This window comes from Carassius carassius, chromosome 30, assembly GCF_963082965.1.
Source record: "Carassius carassius chromosome 30, fCarCar2.1, whole genome shotgun sequence".
NCBI classification, from domain to species: domain Eukaryota; kingdom Metazoa; phylum Chordata; class Actinopteri; order Cypriniformes; family Cyprinidae; genus Carassius; species Carassius carassius.
In genome coordinates, this window is record NC_081784.1 from 15,659,703 (window position 1) to 15,679,318 (window position 19,616).

Below are 19,616 nucleotides of genomic sequence, written 5' to 3' on the forward strand. Positions count from 1 at the left end.
CACATATGGCTTCCTTTTTGCATGATAGAGCTTTAGTTGGCATCTGCTGATGGCACGGCGGATTGTGTTTACCGACAGTGGTTTCTGAAAGTATTCCTGGGCCCATTTAGTAATGTCATTGACACAATCATGCCGATGAGTGATGCCGTGTCGTCTGAGAGCCCGAAGACCACGGGCATCCAATAAAGGTCTCCGGCCTTGTCCCTTACGCACAGAGATTTCTCCAGTTTCTCTGAATCTTTTGATGATGTTATGCACTGTAGATGATGAGATTTGCAAAGCCTTTGCAATTTGACGTTGAGGAACATTGTTTTCCACAATTTTTTTACGCAGTCTTTCACAGATTGGAGAGCCTCTGCCCATCTTTACTTCTGAGAGACTCTGCTTCTCTAAGACAAAGCTTTTATAGCTAATCATGTTACAGACCTGATATCAATTAACTTAATTAATCACTAAATGTTCTCCCAGCTGAATCTTTTCAAAACTGCTTGCTTTTTTAGCCATTTGTTGCCCCCGTGCCAACTTTTTTGAGACCTGTAGCAGGCATTAAATTTTAAATGAGCTAATTAAGTGGATAAAAGTGTAAAATTTCTCAGTTTAAACATTTGCTATGTTATCTATGTTCTATTGTGAATAAAATATTGGCTCATGTGATTTGAAAGTCTTTTAGTTTTCATTTTATTAAAATTTAAAAAACGTCCCAACTTTTCCGGAATTCGGGTTGTACATCGAGATGTATTTTAGAACCTTTATAGGGTGAATTTCCATTTCATGCTGACTGTAAAATGATGGCTTGGGTAAGAAAAAACTCTTAACAGATGTATAAAGCAAAACAAAGGAAAGATCTGCTAGTCAATTAGTTTTATGAATACCTCCAGTGACACAGCATCTGGCCATTTCCCATATAACCAGCCCATAGCTATAGATGTCCGCCATGATGTAGGCCTGAAAGTGGTTCTTATTCAGAGTCTCATCCAGGACCTCTGGAGCCATATAGCGTCGGGTGCCCATACGTGTGCTCAGTGGGATGTCCACTTCATTTGTGTCACTGAGACAAAGAAAAAATGTTACTTCCTCAAAATGACTGAACCATTTAAAAAACAAGCTTTTAAAATGATCGTGTGAAGAAGTACCTGTTGAACTTCACAGCAAGCCCGAGGTCAGCGATGCAACAGGTGCCGTTCTTCTTTATGAGGATGTTCTTGCTCTTCAGGTCTCTGTGAGCGATGGCTGGCTTTCCCTGTGTGCCGTAGATCTCCGTGTGCAGGTGGCACAAGCCACAGGCTGCAGAGTAGGCCAGTTTGAGCAGGGTCTGTGTGTCTAGAGTGGTGAACTTCAAATAGTCATACAGAGATCCATTCTCATGATAGTCTGTGATCAGGTACAGCTGCGTAGAGGCTCCAGTGCCATTTATGTCTGCAGCAATGAAGCCTTCGGCAGATTGAAGAGTTGCGTTACATGGGAAAATATGGAACTGATATACAATTAACAACACTCCATAAGAACCAGATCATCTTAAAAGACAGGAAGTGTACCTAGTATGTTCTCGTGTCTCATGAGCACGGTTTGGTAGATCTCAGTCTCTCTGAACCAGCTGGCCTCCTCTCGAGTGAAAAACACTTTCACGGCTACCTTCTCCCCCCTCCACCGTCCGAGCCACACCTCTCCATACCTGCCTTTTCCAATAAGACGCACTGTCTGGATCTGCTTCGCAATGGTGCGCTGCACCTGTGAAAAGTGAATAGAAACACAGTGAAAAATGAGCTCCAGCAGACCTACAAAGATCCCACAGTCTACATTTCTGATTTCTCACCAACAGGGGGAGCCCAGAGCCACTGCCTGAGGTTTGAGACTGGTTGATGAGGTCTTTCAGAGATTCTCCTGCTTGGATAAAGGGCTCGTCCTGCTCCAGGTCTCTGTGGTAGTGCTGCCTCTCTGTCTGCCACTTATACCTGAGGACAGTCAAAAACAAAAACATTTTCCGGCCAGTCAATGAATTGCAGATTAAGTCACTTCCATGTTGGTTTCAAGAGAGACTGGAAGTAAAGTAAACAGACACTTAAAGGTTTATTTGTTCTTAAGGCAAACTTTTCCATAGTTGTGTATCCAAGACAAGGTATTGGTAGTCTTGCACCTACTTGGAATAACAGAAGTGTATCTCTTTTGATAACAACAAGCCATGATGTGGTGGCATGTGTTTTGAAAGGTGCTTTGCAAAAACACATCAAGCATTACAGTTACAGTTCACTGATGTGGGAAAAATGGGCACGTCACAAATGGCTATTGTGTGTAAGAGCTTCAGTGTTTTGCTGCTTCAGTGCGGTGACAATCTCACCTGTAATAACAGATGATAGTGACACAGAAGAGGGTGCAGAAGCACACAGTCACTGAAATGAGGAAGGCCAGCCAGTGAGGGTCTGGTGCTTCTGTAAAGAGATCAAGAGAAAACACACGTCCATCATTACGGCATTAAATTAGCCAGGGCTCAATTAACAGGCCTAGTCAGATTTTTAGTTTGGCAAATTTTATACAGTCGTTGCCAAAAGTTTTGAGAATTACATGAATATTAGTTTTCAAAAAGTTTGCTGCTAAACTGCTTTTAGATCTTTGTTTCAGTTGTTTCTGTTACTGAAATATAATTACAAGCACTTCATACATTTCAAAGGCTTTTATCGACAATTACATGACATTTATGCAAAGAGTCAGTATTTGCAGTGTTGGCCCTTCTTTTTCAGGACCTCTGCAATTCGACTGGGCATGCTCTCAATCAACTTCTGGGCCAAATCCTAACTGATAGCAACCCATTCTTTCATAATCACTTCTTGGAGTTTGTCAGAATTAGTGGGTTTTTGTTTGTCCACCCGCCTCTTGAGGATTGACCACAAGTTCTCAATGGGATTAAGATCTGGGGAGTTTCCTGTTGGAGGGTGTTTTGGTACCATTCTTTATTCATGGCTGTGTTTTTGGGCAGAATTGTGAGTGAGCCCACTCCCTTGGATGAGAAGCAACCCCACACATGAATGGTGTCAGGATGCTTTACTGTTGGCATGACACAGGACTGATGGTAGCACTCACCTTTTCTTCTCCGGACAAGCCTTTTTCCAGATGCCCCAAACAATCGGAAAGGGGCTTCATCGGAGAATATGACTTTGCCCCAGTCCTCAGCAGTCCATTCACTATACCTTCTGCAGAAGATCAATCTGTCCCTGATGTTTTTTTTGGAGAGAAGTGGCTTCTTTGCTGCCCTTCTTGACACCAGGCCATCTTCCAAAAGTCTTGGCCTCACTGTGCGTGCAGATGTGCTCACACCTGCCTGCTGCCATTCCTGAGCAAGCTCTGCACTGGTGGCACTCCGATCCCGCAGCTGAATCCTCTTTAGGAGACGATCCTGGCGCTTGCTGGACTTTCTTGGATGCCCTGAAGCCTTCTTTACAAGAATTGAACCTCTTTCCTTGAAGTTCTTGATGATCCTATAAATTGTTGATTTAGGTGCAATCTTAGTAGCCACAATATCCTTGCCTGTGAAGCCATTTTTATGCAACGCAATGATGGCTGCATGCGTTTCTTTGCAGGTCACCATGGTTAACAATGGAAGAACAATGATTTCAAGCATCACCCTCCTTTTAACATGTCAAGTCTGCCATTCTAACCCAATCAGCCTGAAAATAATGATCTCCAGCCTTGTGCTCGTCAACATTCTCACCTGAGTTAACAAGACGATTACTGAAATGATCTCAGCAGGTCCTTTAATGACAGCAATGAAATGCAGTGGAAAGGTTTTTTTTGGGATTAAGTTAATTTTCATGGCAAAGAAGGACTATGCAATTCATCTGATCACTCTTCATAACATTCTGGAGTATATGCAAATTGCTATTAAAAAAAAGCAGCAACTTTTCCAATTTCCAATATTTATGTAATTCTCAAAACTTTTGGTCACGACTGTACATTGCAAAATAATATGGTATCACTTTAAAACCTGATTTTTCAGCAGTCATTAATCCAGTCATCAGTGTCATGTGATCCTCCGGAAATCATGTCTGATTTGGTGCTCAAGAAACATTTCTTATTATCATCAATGCTATTAATAACAATAATAATCAAAACAGCTGTGCTGCTTAAATTTTTGTGGAAACCATTATATTATTTCCATAGCTTGCTAGGTTATGATTATTTTGTATATTATATAGTGTAATATTTGCCAGGCAGGCAGTTAGTACTGGATCATACCGGTGTCTTGAGGTGGTAACTCTGGCTTTAGATCCCGATTACAAAAGTCAAATTGGCAGCATTCGATGGTTCGACGTGCCTGTGCAAACTGTGAATCCTGACAATAATCAAACAAGTCAAACTTAGAAAGTCTGATATTGTATTACATCAAATACAATTTCAAAACATAAAGCATAAAACCTTTACACGAAACAACTTTCCTTACCTTGCACTGAAAATGAGAGCCCTCATATTTCATACAGCCTGAGCTTAAGATCACGTCTGCATTTTCATCTTCTTCAATGATGGCAAAGCACTGCCCATTTGTCCTGTAATGTTTTAAAGTAAAGATCTACTTATTTAAATGCATAAAGCACAAACGTGCAATAATCACTTAAAATTTGCTATGTCCTTTGACACTAACATGCAGGTGTTGTTCTTGGCATCATCAGGGCAGTGCCCTGAACAGTGGCAGCTGAGGAAGCGGGCAGCATCTTCTGGTGCCACAGTAGAGTCGCCCACGGGCCTTCTGGAGTCCGAGCCAGGATTCATTCCAGTGCCCTGTAGCACATGGTCAGGATTCTGACCTGCTGTAAGTGACAAGACACTAACAATCAATGGCATGCCAGGTGGGCAAACACAAAAACAAAACAAAAAAGCCAGTAGGTGTTAATAAAACCCATGTCTGTGGTTGCACACCCTCAAACAACATTGGTTCAAAAGTTTGGGGTCAGGAACATTATTTAAAAATAAATGTATACTTTTATTTAGCAGGGATGCTTTAAATTGATCAAAAGTGAAAGTAAAGAACATTTACATCATTTCAAAAGTTTTAATTTGTTAATAAACTGTTCCTTTGACATTCATCAGATAATCCTAAAAAATATAAAGGTTTCCACAAAAATATTAGGCAGTGCAAGTTTTTTTTCTTATATGTTAATAAGAAATCTTTCTGGAGCAGCAAATCAGCATATTTGAATGATTTCTGAAATGTGTGACACTGAAGACTGGAGTAATTATGCAATTATTTAAAAAATAATTATTTTAAATTGTAATTGTATTTCACAATTTTTTGTTTCAATTGTGAATTTTTCATCAAATGAATGCAGCCTGCAGGGCAGAAGAGAATTATTTCAAAAACTAAAACTCTTACAGACCCCAAACATCTAACAGTGTAGATATGAATATTATAGCTTAAAAGCTTTTTTTTCTCTTCATAAAATATCTGAAGTAGGGAAGCAAAAAGTACAAGTACTTAAGAAACAAAATTATACTAAAATAAAAAAGCTTTGATGCCAGTTTTTCTTTAGTATCTGTATCGAACACTCAATTTAGTAGCCTGTTCTGGCTGAGTCGGCTAATAAAATTTAGGTATTGTGTCAATCTTCAATAATCTCCTACTTTTATAATTTCCCATCCTTCACTCATCCTCTGTAAACCTGCTTCTGTTCAGATCCAGCACAACTACCAAGTACACCCCTGTACCTCAGTATATATAGGACTGAGTGATTAAATAAAGAGCTGGGCATGATAAAGGAATTTCTGTTACTCAACGTTCAATGCATAACTCAATGGAGTACAAACAACTCAATATAAAAACAGTATGAGCTCAACAAAACAGAACAAAACAGGCAACCTGAAAGAATTACTAGAAATAAGATATCATGAAGAACACATTTTCCCTAACCTGTAAGCATATGTGACCCTGGACCACAAAACCAGTCTAAAGTGTAAATTTTTTGAAATTGAGATTTATACATCATCCAAAAGCTGAATAAGTAAGCTTTCAATTGATGTATGGCTTGTTAGGATCAGACAATATTCGGACGAAATACAACTATTTGAAAAACTTAAATATGAGGGTGCAAAAACATCTCATCAAGTTGATTTAACTAATTCCATTCAAAAAGTGAAACTTGTATATTATATTCATTCATTACACACAGACTGATATATTTCAAATGTTTATTTTTTTTAATTTTGATGATTATAACTGACAACTAAGGAAAATCCCAAATTCAGTCTCTCAGAAATCTTAGCCAACTAAAAAGTATAAAAATGAAAAGTATGAGCATGTACAGCACTCAATACTTAGTTGGGGCTCCTTTTGCCTGAATTACTGCAGCAATGCGGCGTGGCATGGAGTCGATCAGTCTGTGCCACTGCTCAGGTGTTATGAGAGCCCAGGATGCTCTGATAGTGGCCTTCAGCTCTTCTGCATTCTTGGGTCTGGCATATCGCATCTTCTTCTATACAATACCCCATAGATATTCTATAGGGTTAAGGTCAGGCGAGTTTGCTGGCCCATTAAGAACAGGGATACCATGGTCCTTAAACCAGGTACTGGTAGCTTTGTTGTTCAAGTTGTGTGCTGTTCTTTGTTGACCAACGCTGTCTGTTGTTCAAGAGTGGCTTGACACAAGGAATGCAACAGCTGAAACCCATGTCTTGTATACGTCTTCGTGAAGTGGTTCTTGAAGCACTGACTCCAGCTGCAGTCCACTCTTTGTGAATCTCCCCCACATTTTTGAGTGGGTTTTGTTTCACAATCCTCTCCAGGGTGCGGTTATCCCTATTGCATGAACACTTTTTTCTACCACATCTTTTCCTTCCCTTCGCCTCTCTATTAATGTGCTTGGACACATAGCTCTGTGAACAGCCAGCCTCTTTTGCAATGACCTTTTGTGTCTTGCCCTCCTTGTGCAATGTGTCAATGGTTGTCTTTTGTTGTCTTTTGGACAACTGTCAAGTCAGCAGTCTTCCCCATGATTGTGTAGCCTACAGAACTAGACTGAGAGACCAAGTCAAGTCAAGTCAAGTCTGCTTTATTGTCAATTTCCACATGTACAGTACATACATACAGAGAATCAAAATTGCGTTACTCTCAGACCCCGGTGCATACAGATAAAATTAACATTAAAGCCTAAAAATCTAGATCAAATATAAAATGTAGATACAACTATACAATAAGGGAATGTAAAAAAAAAAAAGCCATATAATAAAATTAAAAATAAAGTTAAATAAAGCAGCGCAAGGCAAATGACAGATATAGTGCAAATCAATGAAGTGAACAACAGTGCAGATAAAAGATTTTTAGTGCAAAAAAATCACTTATTAAAAATACCTTAAGTCTGATTAAAGTGACAAGTGACAAAGGGCTCGAGAGCAGTTATTTTATTTAACTGACTGATGAGGTAGTGGAATGACGTCAGTTCCATGCTGAATGAGGTAGTGAGCAGACCAATGCTGCACAAAGTCATATAATTAGTGTGTGTATGTGTGTGTGTGTGGGGGGGGTCATAGTTCAGTGGTGCCTGGGGCAGAAGAGGGGAGGGGGGGGGGGCAAGTTCGGGAGGGAGCTCAGCTTCCTGACAGCCTGGTGGATGAAGCTGTCCTTCAGTCTGCTGGTCCTGGCCTGGAGACTCCGCAGTCTCCTCCCTGATGGCAGCAGACTGAAGAAGCTGTGTGATGGATGAGTGGGATCACCTGTGATGCAGAGGGCTTTGCGGGTGAGACGGGTTCCATAAATGTCCTGGAGGGAGGGGAGAGAGACTCCAATGATCTTCTCAGCTGCTATCACTATGCGTTGCAGAGTCTTTCGGCAGGACGCGTTGCAGGCGCCATACCTCTAAGTGATGCAGCTTGTCAGGATGCTCTCGATGGTGCCTCTTTAGAAGGTGTACATGATGGGGGCCGGGGCTCTGGCTCTCCTCAGTTTGCGGAGGAAGTAGAGACGCTGTTGTGATTTCTTGGCCAGTGCTGCGGTGTTTTCAGTCCAGGAGAGGTCCTCTGTGATGTGCACACTCAGGAACTTGGTGCTGCTCATTCTCTCCACAGTCACACTGTTGATGGTCAGAGGAACATGCTGAGTGTGTGCTCTCCTGAAGTCTACAACAATCTCCTTTGTCTTCTCCACGTTCAGAGAGAGATTGTTGTCACTGCACCACTTGGCCAGGCGGCTCACCTCACTCCTGTAGTTTGTCTCATCTTTGTTGCTAATGAGACCCACCACAGTCGTGTCATCTGCAAACTTAATAAAGAGGTTGGAGTTGTGTGGAGGTGTGCAGTCATGGGTCAGCAGAGTGAAGAGGAGGGGGCTCAGCACACATCCTTGGGGGGCCCCAGTGTTCAGTGTGATGGTGCTGGATGTGTTGCTGCCGACCCGTACTGCCTGAGGTCTTCTAGTCAGAAAGTCCAACAGCCAGTTCCACAGCGAAGTGTTGAGGCCCAGCTGAATCAGTTTGTAAATGAGCTGTTGAGGGATGATTGTGTTGAATGCTGAACTGAAGTCTATGAACAGCATTCTGACATATGAGTCTTTTTTGTCCAGATGTGTGAGTACTGAGTGGAGGGTAGTGGCGATGGCGTCATCGGTCGACCGGTTGGACCGATATGCAAACTGGAAGGGGTCCAGGGAGGGGGGAGGGCAGACTTGATGTGATGCATGACTAGCCGTTCAAAGCACTTCATGAGGATGAGGGTAAGTGCAACAGGACAGTAGTCATTGAAGCAGATGGAGATGGCTTCTTCGGAACTGGAATGATGGTTGTAGTTTTGAAGCATGTGGGAACAACAGCCTGACTCAGTGAGATGTTGAATATGTCTGTGAAGACATCAGTGAGTTCTGCTGCAAAGACTTTCAGTACACGCCCAGGGATGTTGTCAGGACCCGGAGCTTTGCGTGCATTGATCCTGCTGAAGGATCTCCTCACACTGTCTGAGGTCAGCGTCATCACCTGGTCACCGGGAGGAGGTGGAGTCTTCTGTGCAGTGGTGCGGTTTTGTTGCTCAAAGCAAGCGAAGAAGGTGTTCAGCTTGTTCAGTAGAGAGATGTTGCTGTCACAGGTCCGTGGTGGGGGCTTGTAGTCCGCAATGGTCTGTATCCCCTGCCACAGGTTCCTAGTGTCTCTGCTGTCGCTGAATTGATGAGCTATCCTCCTGGAGTGCTGTCTCTTAGCCTCTCTGATGCCAACGGGACAGGTTGGCCCTAGCTGTTCTCAGGCCCACCTCATCTCCAGCTCTGAAGGCAGCGTTCCGTGTCTTCAGGAGTCTGTAGACCTCCCCTGTCATCCATGGCTTCTGGTTGGCCCGGACAGTGATGGTTTTTGTGACCGTTACATCATCAATACACTTGTTGATGTAGGCAGTGACAGTCTCCGAGTACTCCTGGAGGTCAGTGGTGTTATTGCATGTGGCAGCCTGCTTAAACATGTCCCAGTCAGTTGTGTTGAAGCAGTCTTGAAGAACTTCTGATGATCCTTCTGGCCACACTTTAATCTGTTTTTAAACTGGTTTGGTGACTTTAATGAGTGGTCTGTATGCAGGCATTAGCATGACAGTGATGTGGTCTGAGGCTCCGAGGTGGGGGAGGGGGAGGGCTTTGTAAGCTCCTCTCTGTGTGGTGTAAACCAAGTCCAAAATGTTATTACCTCGTGTTGGAAAGTTAATGTGTTGGTGCATTTTTGGAAACACACTCTTTAGGTCAGCATGGTTGAAATCCCCAGCTATGATGAGAAAAGCATCGGGGTGTGCTGTCTGCTGCTCACTGATGTGCTGGTACAGTTCATTTAGTGCATCGTTCCTGTTGCTGATGATGTTGAACAGGGGAATATACACCGAAATGAGCAGTATAGCAGTATATTCCCTCGGCAGATAGAACGGCCGGCACTTAATAATCATAAACTCCACCAGGGGTGAGCAGTGTTTGTTGATCACAACAGTATCGCGGCACCACGCGTCATTGATGTAAACACAAAGCCCGCCGCCGAGGGTTTTTCCTCCCGCGACGAGAGCTCTGTCCGCTCGATAGCACGTCAGCTGGTCAAGCTGAATAGCGCAGTCTGGAACGCTGTTGCTGAGCCATGACCATTTAAAGGCTTTCCAGGTGTTTTGAGTTAATTAGCTGATTAGAGTGTGGCACCAGGTGTCTTTAATATGGAGCTGAATTTGGGATTATCCTTAGTTGTCAGTTATAAACATCAACATTAAAAGAAATAAAAAATGATGAATATAATATACAAGTTTCACTTTTTGAATGGAATTTGTGAAATAAATCAACTTTTTAATGATATTTTAATTATATGACCGGCACCTGTATTTACTAGGGGTGGCACAGTTCGCTTAAAAAAAAAAAAAAAAAAAAGAACCGTTCGGTTCACCACACTAGTGCTGCAACGACGCGTCGATGTCATCGATTACGTCGACTACAAAAATACGTTGACGTGCGTGAAATGCATCGACGCGTCACACTGATCACATCTCGCGATTGTCGGCTTCTGCTCTTGGGAATGGAGAAAGTTAAATTCTATCACAAAAACAATAGGAAAACATACTGGCGCTCTCCGGTGTTACGGTTTAACTGGTTACCGTGTTATCTGGTGACCAACTTCCTGGTTTAGGTCTCCGCTGCAGATGTGCTGGAACGACCGCAGCAGATTTGGCGATTCTAAAAGCACAAACTGATGTGATGATATTAAGTGTCTAATAAACGCAGACTTGCTCATTGCATGATTCTAAATTTCTTGTAAGGATTACAAGTTATTGGTATTATCACCCGTAGCGGCTGAAGTAAGATAAACATAAAAATAAAAAATAAAGACTGAGAGCGTTAAAAGACGGTGTGCCGCGAGACAACAGTCACGAACCACCGAGCTACCGATCTACACCGAATCAGCTCCAGATCTCTGGATTCAAGACAGGACTTTTGGCGGCACATCATGCAGCCTCTGAATCAAGGAAATGTGATCGTGTTAACTTGTGACCTGTGTTTACCCATTATGAAAATAAACCATAGCAGAACCCTGACTACATTTTATGGTTTGTTATGCTAAAGAACATTTCATGACATCTAAGACAACTGTAAATTTGTGGCTTCTTTGGTTTAATTATAAACGCTATCGTTAACTCATATTTACCATAGTAAAATAATTTTCTTTGCTTCTTTATTTTTGTATTCTGTAAAAACTTCAACCACATTTAAGTATTTTTTGGAAAAAAATGAAAAAAAGTTGAAATATTATATTAGAAGTTGTGCTTATATTTTTTGTAAACTTATCCAAAGGATTCATTAGCTAATCAAAAAAAGAACACTAGATTAATAATTTATTTTAATAAAAATAATCGTTAGATTAGTCGACAGAAAAAATAATCGTTAGTTGCAGCTCTACACCACACACGGTTTGGCATGCACTAGGACCGTGGTTCAACTTAAATCTGACAAATCACCTATAATATGGTTTGCTATAAATATCACAAAAACAAACTGGGTTCAGTTAGTATATGTTTCTGTTGATGGATGCCCAATCTGGCTTCCCAGACATTACAACAACAGCGATGAGAGAAGAAGAGAGGTAAAAACAAAACACAAAACCAAACCCTGGACAAATCATTCACTCTTGTTCAAAGCGAATGCTGTATATGAGCAGTCATTTATTCCGTCATCACCCGGGCGCTGATAGTGCACGCTCACAGATGAGATCTGAATAGCACACGTTAATATGTGTTTAAACTAAACTCATTCAAGCTTTTCCAGTTTAAACATTTGAGAGCCAGAGGACGCGAGCTCGTTCACGCATGCAGTGAGAAGATTTGTGCGTGCGCTCATCTGAAGCACGCAAACATGCGCCTCAGAACGCGTGCAAATATTAAGCTCTCTCTTAAGTATTGTTTTTAAATGGACAAATTTAGACAAAAATTATGTCAAAATGCCCGTCTTGGTAAGTATCCTATAGCAGACATAGCCTGCTGAACGTAGGCCTACTGGATCACTGCATTCTCTCAAAGTGACAGTCTTTATATTAATGGAACAGCAACAACAGAGAACTCACTCACTCCTCTTGATTAAAAAGGTTTTGTAACTTTAATAAAAGAACAATCTTTAATTTATACAGTCCAATATGAAAATCACTGTTTATTGTTTGTATCTTTACTATTTTGTATTTATTTGTGCTGTTGCTTGTATTTGGATAGAATATTCTTCTTTTTTTATATTAGAAAGTATAGTTTTTCCTAGGGATGCACCGAAATGAAAATTCTTGGCCGAAAACCGAAAAAGAGAAAACCAAGGCCGAAAACCGAAACCGAAACACCGAAAGAAATTATGCCAATTATTAGTACCATTGCATTTATTGCTATGACCGTGTACTAACTTTACTAAAATTAAGACATTACAATTACATAAATTATTTAAAAAAAAAAAACATAAAAATACATAATTACAAATTAAGCAAATATTTATAAAGCACATTGCATCAATGCACAGTATTAAAATAAAATTCAAACAAAAAATTTATCCCACTCATGTGTATATTAAATAATAATGTACAGGCCTACTGGCCTGCAGAAAGGTTTTAAAATTAACTGTTCTCTCATAAAAACAAAGTGCATTTAGGTGAAGTGCATTTGAAATTTTTCTCTGTAGGACTAGAAAGTGCATTACTTCTCCAGTAGGCAAGACTGTTATCACTTCTGGGGATGGGGACTTCAGACAGATAGCCATCTAGCTGTTGAGCAGTTGAGCTTGTCATGCCTGACATTTGAGAAATATTTGAGAGAGTGTATTTAAATAGGGCCAGGGCATAAATAAACATTTTTATCAAATTAAAGCAGAAATCTAGCAGAAAATCTATCAGAAAAATGACTACAATCTGATATTATTATGTATGTGTGTGTGTGTGTGTGTATGTATATATATATATATATATATATATATATATATATATAATATATAATATATAATGTCACATATATAGTAGCCAACGTATTATTATTATTTGAGGCACTTTCTTGCAGAATTCCACTGAACACATCAGACAACGAGGGTGCATGCCCCTCATCTGGTGCACAGAAGAGTCTTTTTTCTGCGCTCTGATCTCAGTCTCCTGCGCTTGGCGCTTCTCCGTCTCCAAGCGGGTTCTCCGCATCCAGCGCGGCCTGGATCATTTCTCGTGCGCGCTGCCTTATTTCCGCATCCAAGTAATGGTCTTTATAACGCGGATCAAGCATATTCGCGATGAAGTGCAGAGGATCCGAAAAGATCTCAGTGAGACGTGTGGTAACAGACTCTACTTTTCTTTGTTTTCACTTCGTGGTCCGTCTTAATCTCTTTGTTAGGAGACGCTTTAGTGCTGCGAATAAAGGAATAAGAAGAGAGAGAATGTTCTCACTGGTGTGAAGCGAATGTCGCGGGGAGCTCGTGGTCTGCGCTATGCAGGTGCACGTGCAGGTCGCGGTTTCTGTTTGCGTCATCACAACACAACATTTCGGCCGTGTTGTTTCAGTGATAAAAGTCTATCGGCCGAAACCGAAAATGCCATTTTCGGCCGAAAATTTTCGGTGGCCGAATTTTCGGTGCATCCCTAGTTTTTCCATAAACGTAGATCATACCGAACTGTACCGAAACCGTGACTCTAAAACCGTGAAACAAACCGAACCATGAAAAAGTTGAACCATACCAACCCTAGTATTTACAGCAGGAAATTTACAAAATATCTTCACGGAACAATCTTAATATTCGAATGATAGGAAAAAATTGATAGCCTGAATCAGTCGCTTCGGATAAAAGCATTTTATAACTTTCTTTTGTGCAAAACAAAAGAAAATATTTCAGAAAAATTTGTGTTTTTGTCCACAATGAAAGTCAGAGGGGTTCAGTGTTGCTTTTGGTTTGGAATGAAATGAGGGTGATTAAAAGATTTCATTTTTGGGTGAAATATCCCTTTAACCCTCTACAAACCATGTTATGTAATGAGGTTCATTAGACATAAATAGTTATAGTCATTACTGTTGTTTATATAAACAACTCTAGTTACTAAAGTTGTAGATTTAGATAATTTTTTATAATGATATTTACATTAAAAAAAAAATTGGATGTGTGGAAAGAGGAAACTAGGGTGGTCTTGAACAGTATTATTAGAGTCTAAGACAGAATGTGAGACAGCAAGAAACATTAACACAACAGTCTCTCACATCAAAAACCAGACTGCTGAAGAAACACCCTGAGAAAACAGAGCTGATGGGGGCAGTGCAATCAAATGTCCAGATAAAGTCAGCTGCCTTTGATTGGCTCAGACTATCAGAACATTTCTAGACCGCAAACTAAATGATGCACTCGGCCTCTCAAGTGATCTCGTTCAGGGTTGCAGACAGACTCCATATCTTATTTACTTAAGTGGATCAAACACACCATTTAATGTTACTTTACTAAACTATAAACTCTTAAAGAGAATTACACTGTCTAGACTTAATCTCATTCAACTGCTCGCAAGGGATTTCAATGAGGTCATTTCAGTAATTGAGCTACTCATAAAGCAAATGTAAAAGATTGTGTGGCCTTGAGCCCAGGCTAAGGGAGACAGTCCCCCTTTATGACCACAGATCCTGATGCACAGGGCCAGGATGGAAATTTCACATTAGGAGAAAGCTGGACAAGGATCAAATGAGAGAAGCCCCAAAGAGGAAGCCAGGGGATCCCTCTCCATCACTTTTTATTCCTCTTCTCCATTCTTTCCACTCAGGGTCGGTGCTTGAGGAATGACTTTGGGATTGGAGGATCTTGAATTCTTGAAGTTTCTGGTTTTCACTGTAACTGCACAAAAATCCATGGGAGTGGCAGAAAGGGCAACTTACAACAATGCTAGGATTTCAAAACTCTCATGGTCTTCAAAATAAATGTCAGGCAGTCCTTCTGACTGGGCAGAGGATCTCTGCCCACTGCTGGTTTGTGACTGGCTGTAGGCGATAACTGATGTGTCAGAAGGGCCCATTAGAGCCTCCACATTCACATGTGTGCCTAATTTTGCCGCCAGTTACAGTGGAGTCTGAGGTCTGGCAGATCATCCCCCCAAAATGAGACTCTATAGAGTCTATAGAGACTCTATAGATACACACCATCGCCCTCTCTCTCTCTTACTTGTAAAAAAAAGAGCAAAGGGAAGAAAGAGAGTAAAAGAAGAAAAACAAAAGTAGATTTCAGTCTACAACATAGCTGAATTACACAGATTCCCTTCACAGCAAGGAATTGTTTCATTGACTATATATCACTTTAAATTACTTAATGTTGAATATTCACACACGTTTTCTTGAAATGGTACTTGGAAGAGAAATGTAAATTAAATATAACTGAATTAAGCCAGTATACTGGAATAAATTGCCTGTGTAATTTCTGGGGCAATTTAAAAATTTTCACCTTGCCAAATTAAATGCCTGCCTGCATTTGAAACATGCTTTCTTCTCCCCTAGGAGGTGTGCTGACCTCACTCAATATTCAAAACAGGTAGAAGTCTACAATTGCTTGGGAAAAAAGCACTTTGCACTATGAAGGCAATTGAGGGTCTTTCAGTCTCCAATATTACCTCTCTGTTTCTTCACGATTATGTTTCAGAAGTGCAGACACCTGCCTGAAATTACACCTCACGGGTGCATCTAATGAGCAAGGGAAAAAAAAATTATATAAAAAGGTATTTGACTAGCCGTTACACAACTCTAACACTGAGAGAAACAACAGCGCATTGATAAGCCAAATGTCCTCGCCTTCATGCTGCATCTATGGTTTCAACCATCTCTTACTTTTCTGCTGCACCTGTACAAAAATACACTGATAAGGACATTAGACTGATGTTTGATATAATATGAACTCTCAAAGAAAACGGAGCTGTTTAAAAAATCTGACTACTTGGCATTTTACAAGGCTTCTTGTCTTTCTGTCCACTAATTTATCAGTCAACATAAAGGCCTTTAAAAAAAGTGTGGCCTAAGTAAGATTAATTCATAACTTTCAAAAACATTTAACAAACAAGTTAACAAAAACAAATAAACACTTAATTCATTCATTCAAAAATTTAGGTGAATTTAAAAATACATAAAACAATAATGAAAAGATAATAAACTACTCTAGTTCCAGTTCTAAGTCAGTGTGGAACAGAAAGCAAGCCACTTGTAATATCTAAAATCTAGTAAATAAGGACTTCAACAGCAAAAAAAAGGCCCAAGTATTTTTGTGTTTGAAATAGTTCTTACCAACTAGCAACTGTGAAGTGCCATAGAGGAAATGGTTAATGTGCTAAAAAAGGAAGAGAGAGTGGCAACAATCACTTCAACAGCTTCCTTTAGAGAGGGGCCTTAGAGAGACTCACGGTTCAGAAGTGAGTCATGACAGGAAGATATCTTTTGAACTCCCTGGCATGAGTGAACACACCTCAGAGATTTCAGAGAGTGTTCTAACCCAGAGCACAAAGTATTGTTTTACACAAAAGTTCAAGTTAAAGTATTTTCAGCATCATTACTCCAGTCTACAGCTACAATAATGCTGTTTGCTCCATTTTTAGATTCAACCAGATGTGCCAATAAGGTCTTCTGCTCTAATTTACATTTTTTAACTTGCACGGAAGACATGATTGAAGTGAATATCTTGCGTTCGTGGCAAACGCGTCACAAATTTTGTGTCATTCGCGTCGCCTGGCACGAATTCACTTCTATTGGCATCTTTACATTGACTATGTAATCTACTTGCATGAATAATAAAATCTGTGCTTGGTGTGTGTACACCAATAGAGCAGAACCATGCATCGTTCATTTATATTTCTACATGACTCCCTGCAATACAACTCTGATTCTTCAATCTAGTGGTCGGTAATTGATAAGTGTCATGTTGAGGTAATTAAAATGTCAAATTAATATTTTACACCCAATTATTTACTTATCAGACAAGATAAGCGGAAAAATTATACAGTGTAGTAGTGTTGTAACAATACCAAAGTCAAAGTCAAAGCCTTTTGGAAAATCTATTTGTGGCAGTCTTTTGGTACTGTGGCGGCCACCACAAATAAATCAATGTATGGGAAACACAATGAAACTTACCTGATTGAACTCATTTGATCTGGGTGGCTGTTCTTAAAGTTTTTAGTTAGTTTGGTGTGTTTCCTCCTTTTAATGTCATTATGTCTTAGTGCTTTTATGAACAGAGTGCATCTGCGCACCTTTCAGATAGCGCATCAAGAACCGGGTTGACCAGGTACTCAGTACCACCGGTACTTAAAAATAACCTGGTACCGTAACATTTTCATTTTTTTTGTACCGAGTTGGTACCGAAGTACCGGGTCTTTTGACAACTCTACAGTGTAGTGTTGGGCGATATAGTCATTTTTCAAATCTTCATATCGTCAGCCCGTGAGAACGAAGATACACAATATTATCGTGCATGGGGGGAGCAAGAGAGAGACTCATTGTTCTGGTGTTTTAAACCGCGCAGGTGTGCGAGATAGAGCTTATGGAATCACCAATAATCGAAAAAATATACTTTAAAACATACTGATAAACTAACGTTAAATATAAAAATACTGTATTTAAAACAGCTAGTTCATATATTGTCGGACACAACTGTCATATCGCGCGTCCTGTGACAAATCTGCCGCATCTGACCACGGAAATTATGTCTAAATGTTCTGCAGAAAATCAATAGTAGATTTCATTTAAAGTCCAGCAGTTTAACACTAATATTGGGCATAAACGAACATGTTAAACACTAATATTGGGCATAAACGAACACATTAAATATAAAGTATTCAAAACAGGTAAGTTCATATATTTGGAGTAAAGTTGAATTGAACTGATGCATCAGACATACAGCGCTCCAGACCGTGCACCTCATGTCGAGTCCAACGCACCGCCACAGAAACAAGAATGAGATGCATTCAAACATAACTGTGGCATTAAACTCAGTTAGTGAGAGCTCGTTTAAAATATTGCACATATACAGGCCGTTCAGATTACTTGTTAAAGTGCAATGAAATACCTTATATTTGCAGACGATGTACGTCTGTTTGTGGATGGAGACTATGTAGTTTGCATGCATCTCATTATAGTGCGTATTACTTGAAAATAATAAGGCAGCAGAGCGAACTCATCCATAGTGGTTCTCATGTAGTCCTTCTATGTCATCACCACATAGTGTGCATTATAAGTTAAGTGATCAGTCTTTAAGAGAAGGACTACGTGAGAACCACTATGGATGATAAGTCTGCTCTGCCGCCTTGTTATTATTTTGCCTTTATTTTATTTGTAACAGCAAGAAAGAGTTAATCTCTCATGTATGAGAAGAGCGTGTTGTCATGTACCAGCCATTAAATGTGTGGGACACCAACTCCTCATTTTCTATCTCTTTCATTTCATGGATTTAGTTATCCAAGTAAAAGCGGACAACTTCAGCGACTACAGGCTCTGATCCTCCTGAGCTGGCGTGGTATGTGTGTGTGTGTGAAATGCGGTGCTGAAGTGAAATAGCTGGGCAGTTTGACAGCTGAATTATAATAAGCAGCATAATAAAAATAAAAATAATAGTTATTATTATTATAATCTAATACATTAATAGGAAAATGAGCCTAATATCGTTTTAATTATCGACAGAGAAATCTGCATATGTCGATATCTCTGACTATCGTCAATACACAATACTATCGTCTATCGGCACAACCCTACTACAGTGTAGTCTTTATCACCCTGCAGAGGTTTATTTTATAAAATAATCTGCTGACTGCACACTATCCCTCAGTTTGGGAACCACTGGAGTAGGCGATTTGTGTTCTATTAATTTGGTCTGTTATGATGCTCTGTGTGTTTGATTACTAATTCAACACAGATCTTCACAGCACAAAATAAAACACTACATTCTTATTTTTTGTTAAAGTTCTATCTGTGGAATCAAATTAGCCATTCTGTGTGATACTGTATGGTAATTTAGATTACGGTTATGTTACTACACAACAGTAATTTCTTCAGTTAAACATTTTTAAATGTTTAATGTATGAAAATGTTTTTTCATACTGAGTTTTCAGTATGAAAATAATCTGTGTGCATTTGTTGTTTACTTGATAAACTCCCCATTCACTTGCATTCTTGAGACTAAACTGTTTATGTAAAGACTATAAAAAAGCTACTGTAAATATACGACAAAAGCAAGGACACAGGTGTGAAGTAAAGAACCCTTACCTCCAGCGCAGAGCCTCAGAAGCAGGCAGACTCCGGCCAAAACCACAGTGGCATACAAAAGCTGTGCCATCGTCAAACAGCGTCGTTCTACTGAGATGAGTGATGACAGCTGCTTATGCTCCTGAAATCCCAGTGAAGACTAATGTACAGGTGGAGCAATTAAAATGATGGCTGATGCAGATGCAGAGAATGAGAGGAAGAGTTGGTGGATGATGATGGCACTACAAAACTCAGAGATCCCTTTTCACGGGGTCCACGGCACTAAAGTAATAAAAGAAACAAACAAAACAAAAAAAAACATGATGAGCAGATCATACATGTCTCAATGCATCTTTCTAGACAAACTGAAACAATTTCTACAAACACAAAGTCCAAAAAAAATCATCTATACTGTAATAATCTCACAATATTACAAGAAAAAAAACAGA

The 19,616-nt window shown here is 40.0% G+C and overlaps 1 protein-coding gene across 3 annotated transcripts in view; it reads right to left on the reverse strand.

The window, feature by feature from the left end:
* Positions 1 to 19,616, reverse strand: part of LOC132110753 (bone morphogenetic protein receptor type-1A-like) — a 56,475-nt gene that overhangs the window by 2,132 nt on the left and 34,727 nt on the right. For 2 of the 3 annotated variants that reach the window (XM_059517617.1, XM_059517618.1), the window contains exons 3-11: positions 19,189 to 19,449; positions 4,631 to 4,796; positions 4,433 to 4,535; positions 4,228 to 4,324; positions 2,336 to 2,426; positions 1,814 to 1,952; positions 1,536 to 1,728; positions 1,134 to 1,431; positions 873 to 1,048 (exon numbers count right to left, since the gene is read on the reverse strand). In XM_059517617.1, the coding sequence (XP_059373600.1) occupies positions 873 to 1,048; positions 1,134 to 1,431; positions 1,536 to 1,728; positions 1,814 to 1,952; positions 2,336 to 2,426; positions 4,228 to 4,324; positions 4,433 to 4,535; positions 4,631 to 4,796; positions 19,189 to 19,258 (1,333 nt within the window). In that variant the 5' untranslated portion in view covers positions 19,259 to 19,449. The remainder of the gene's footprint in view (positions 1 to 872; positions 1,049 to 1,133; positions 1,432 to 1,535; positions 1,729 to 1,813; positions 1,953 to 2,335; positions 2,427 to 4,227; positions 4,325 to 4,432; positions 4,536 to 4,630; positions 4,797 to 19,188; positions 19,450 to 19,616) is intronic. The other variant, XM_059517619.1, reaches the window with a different exon arrangement.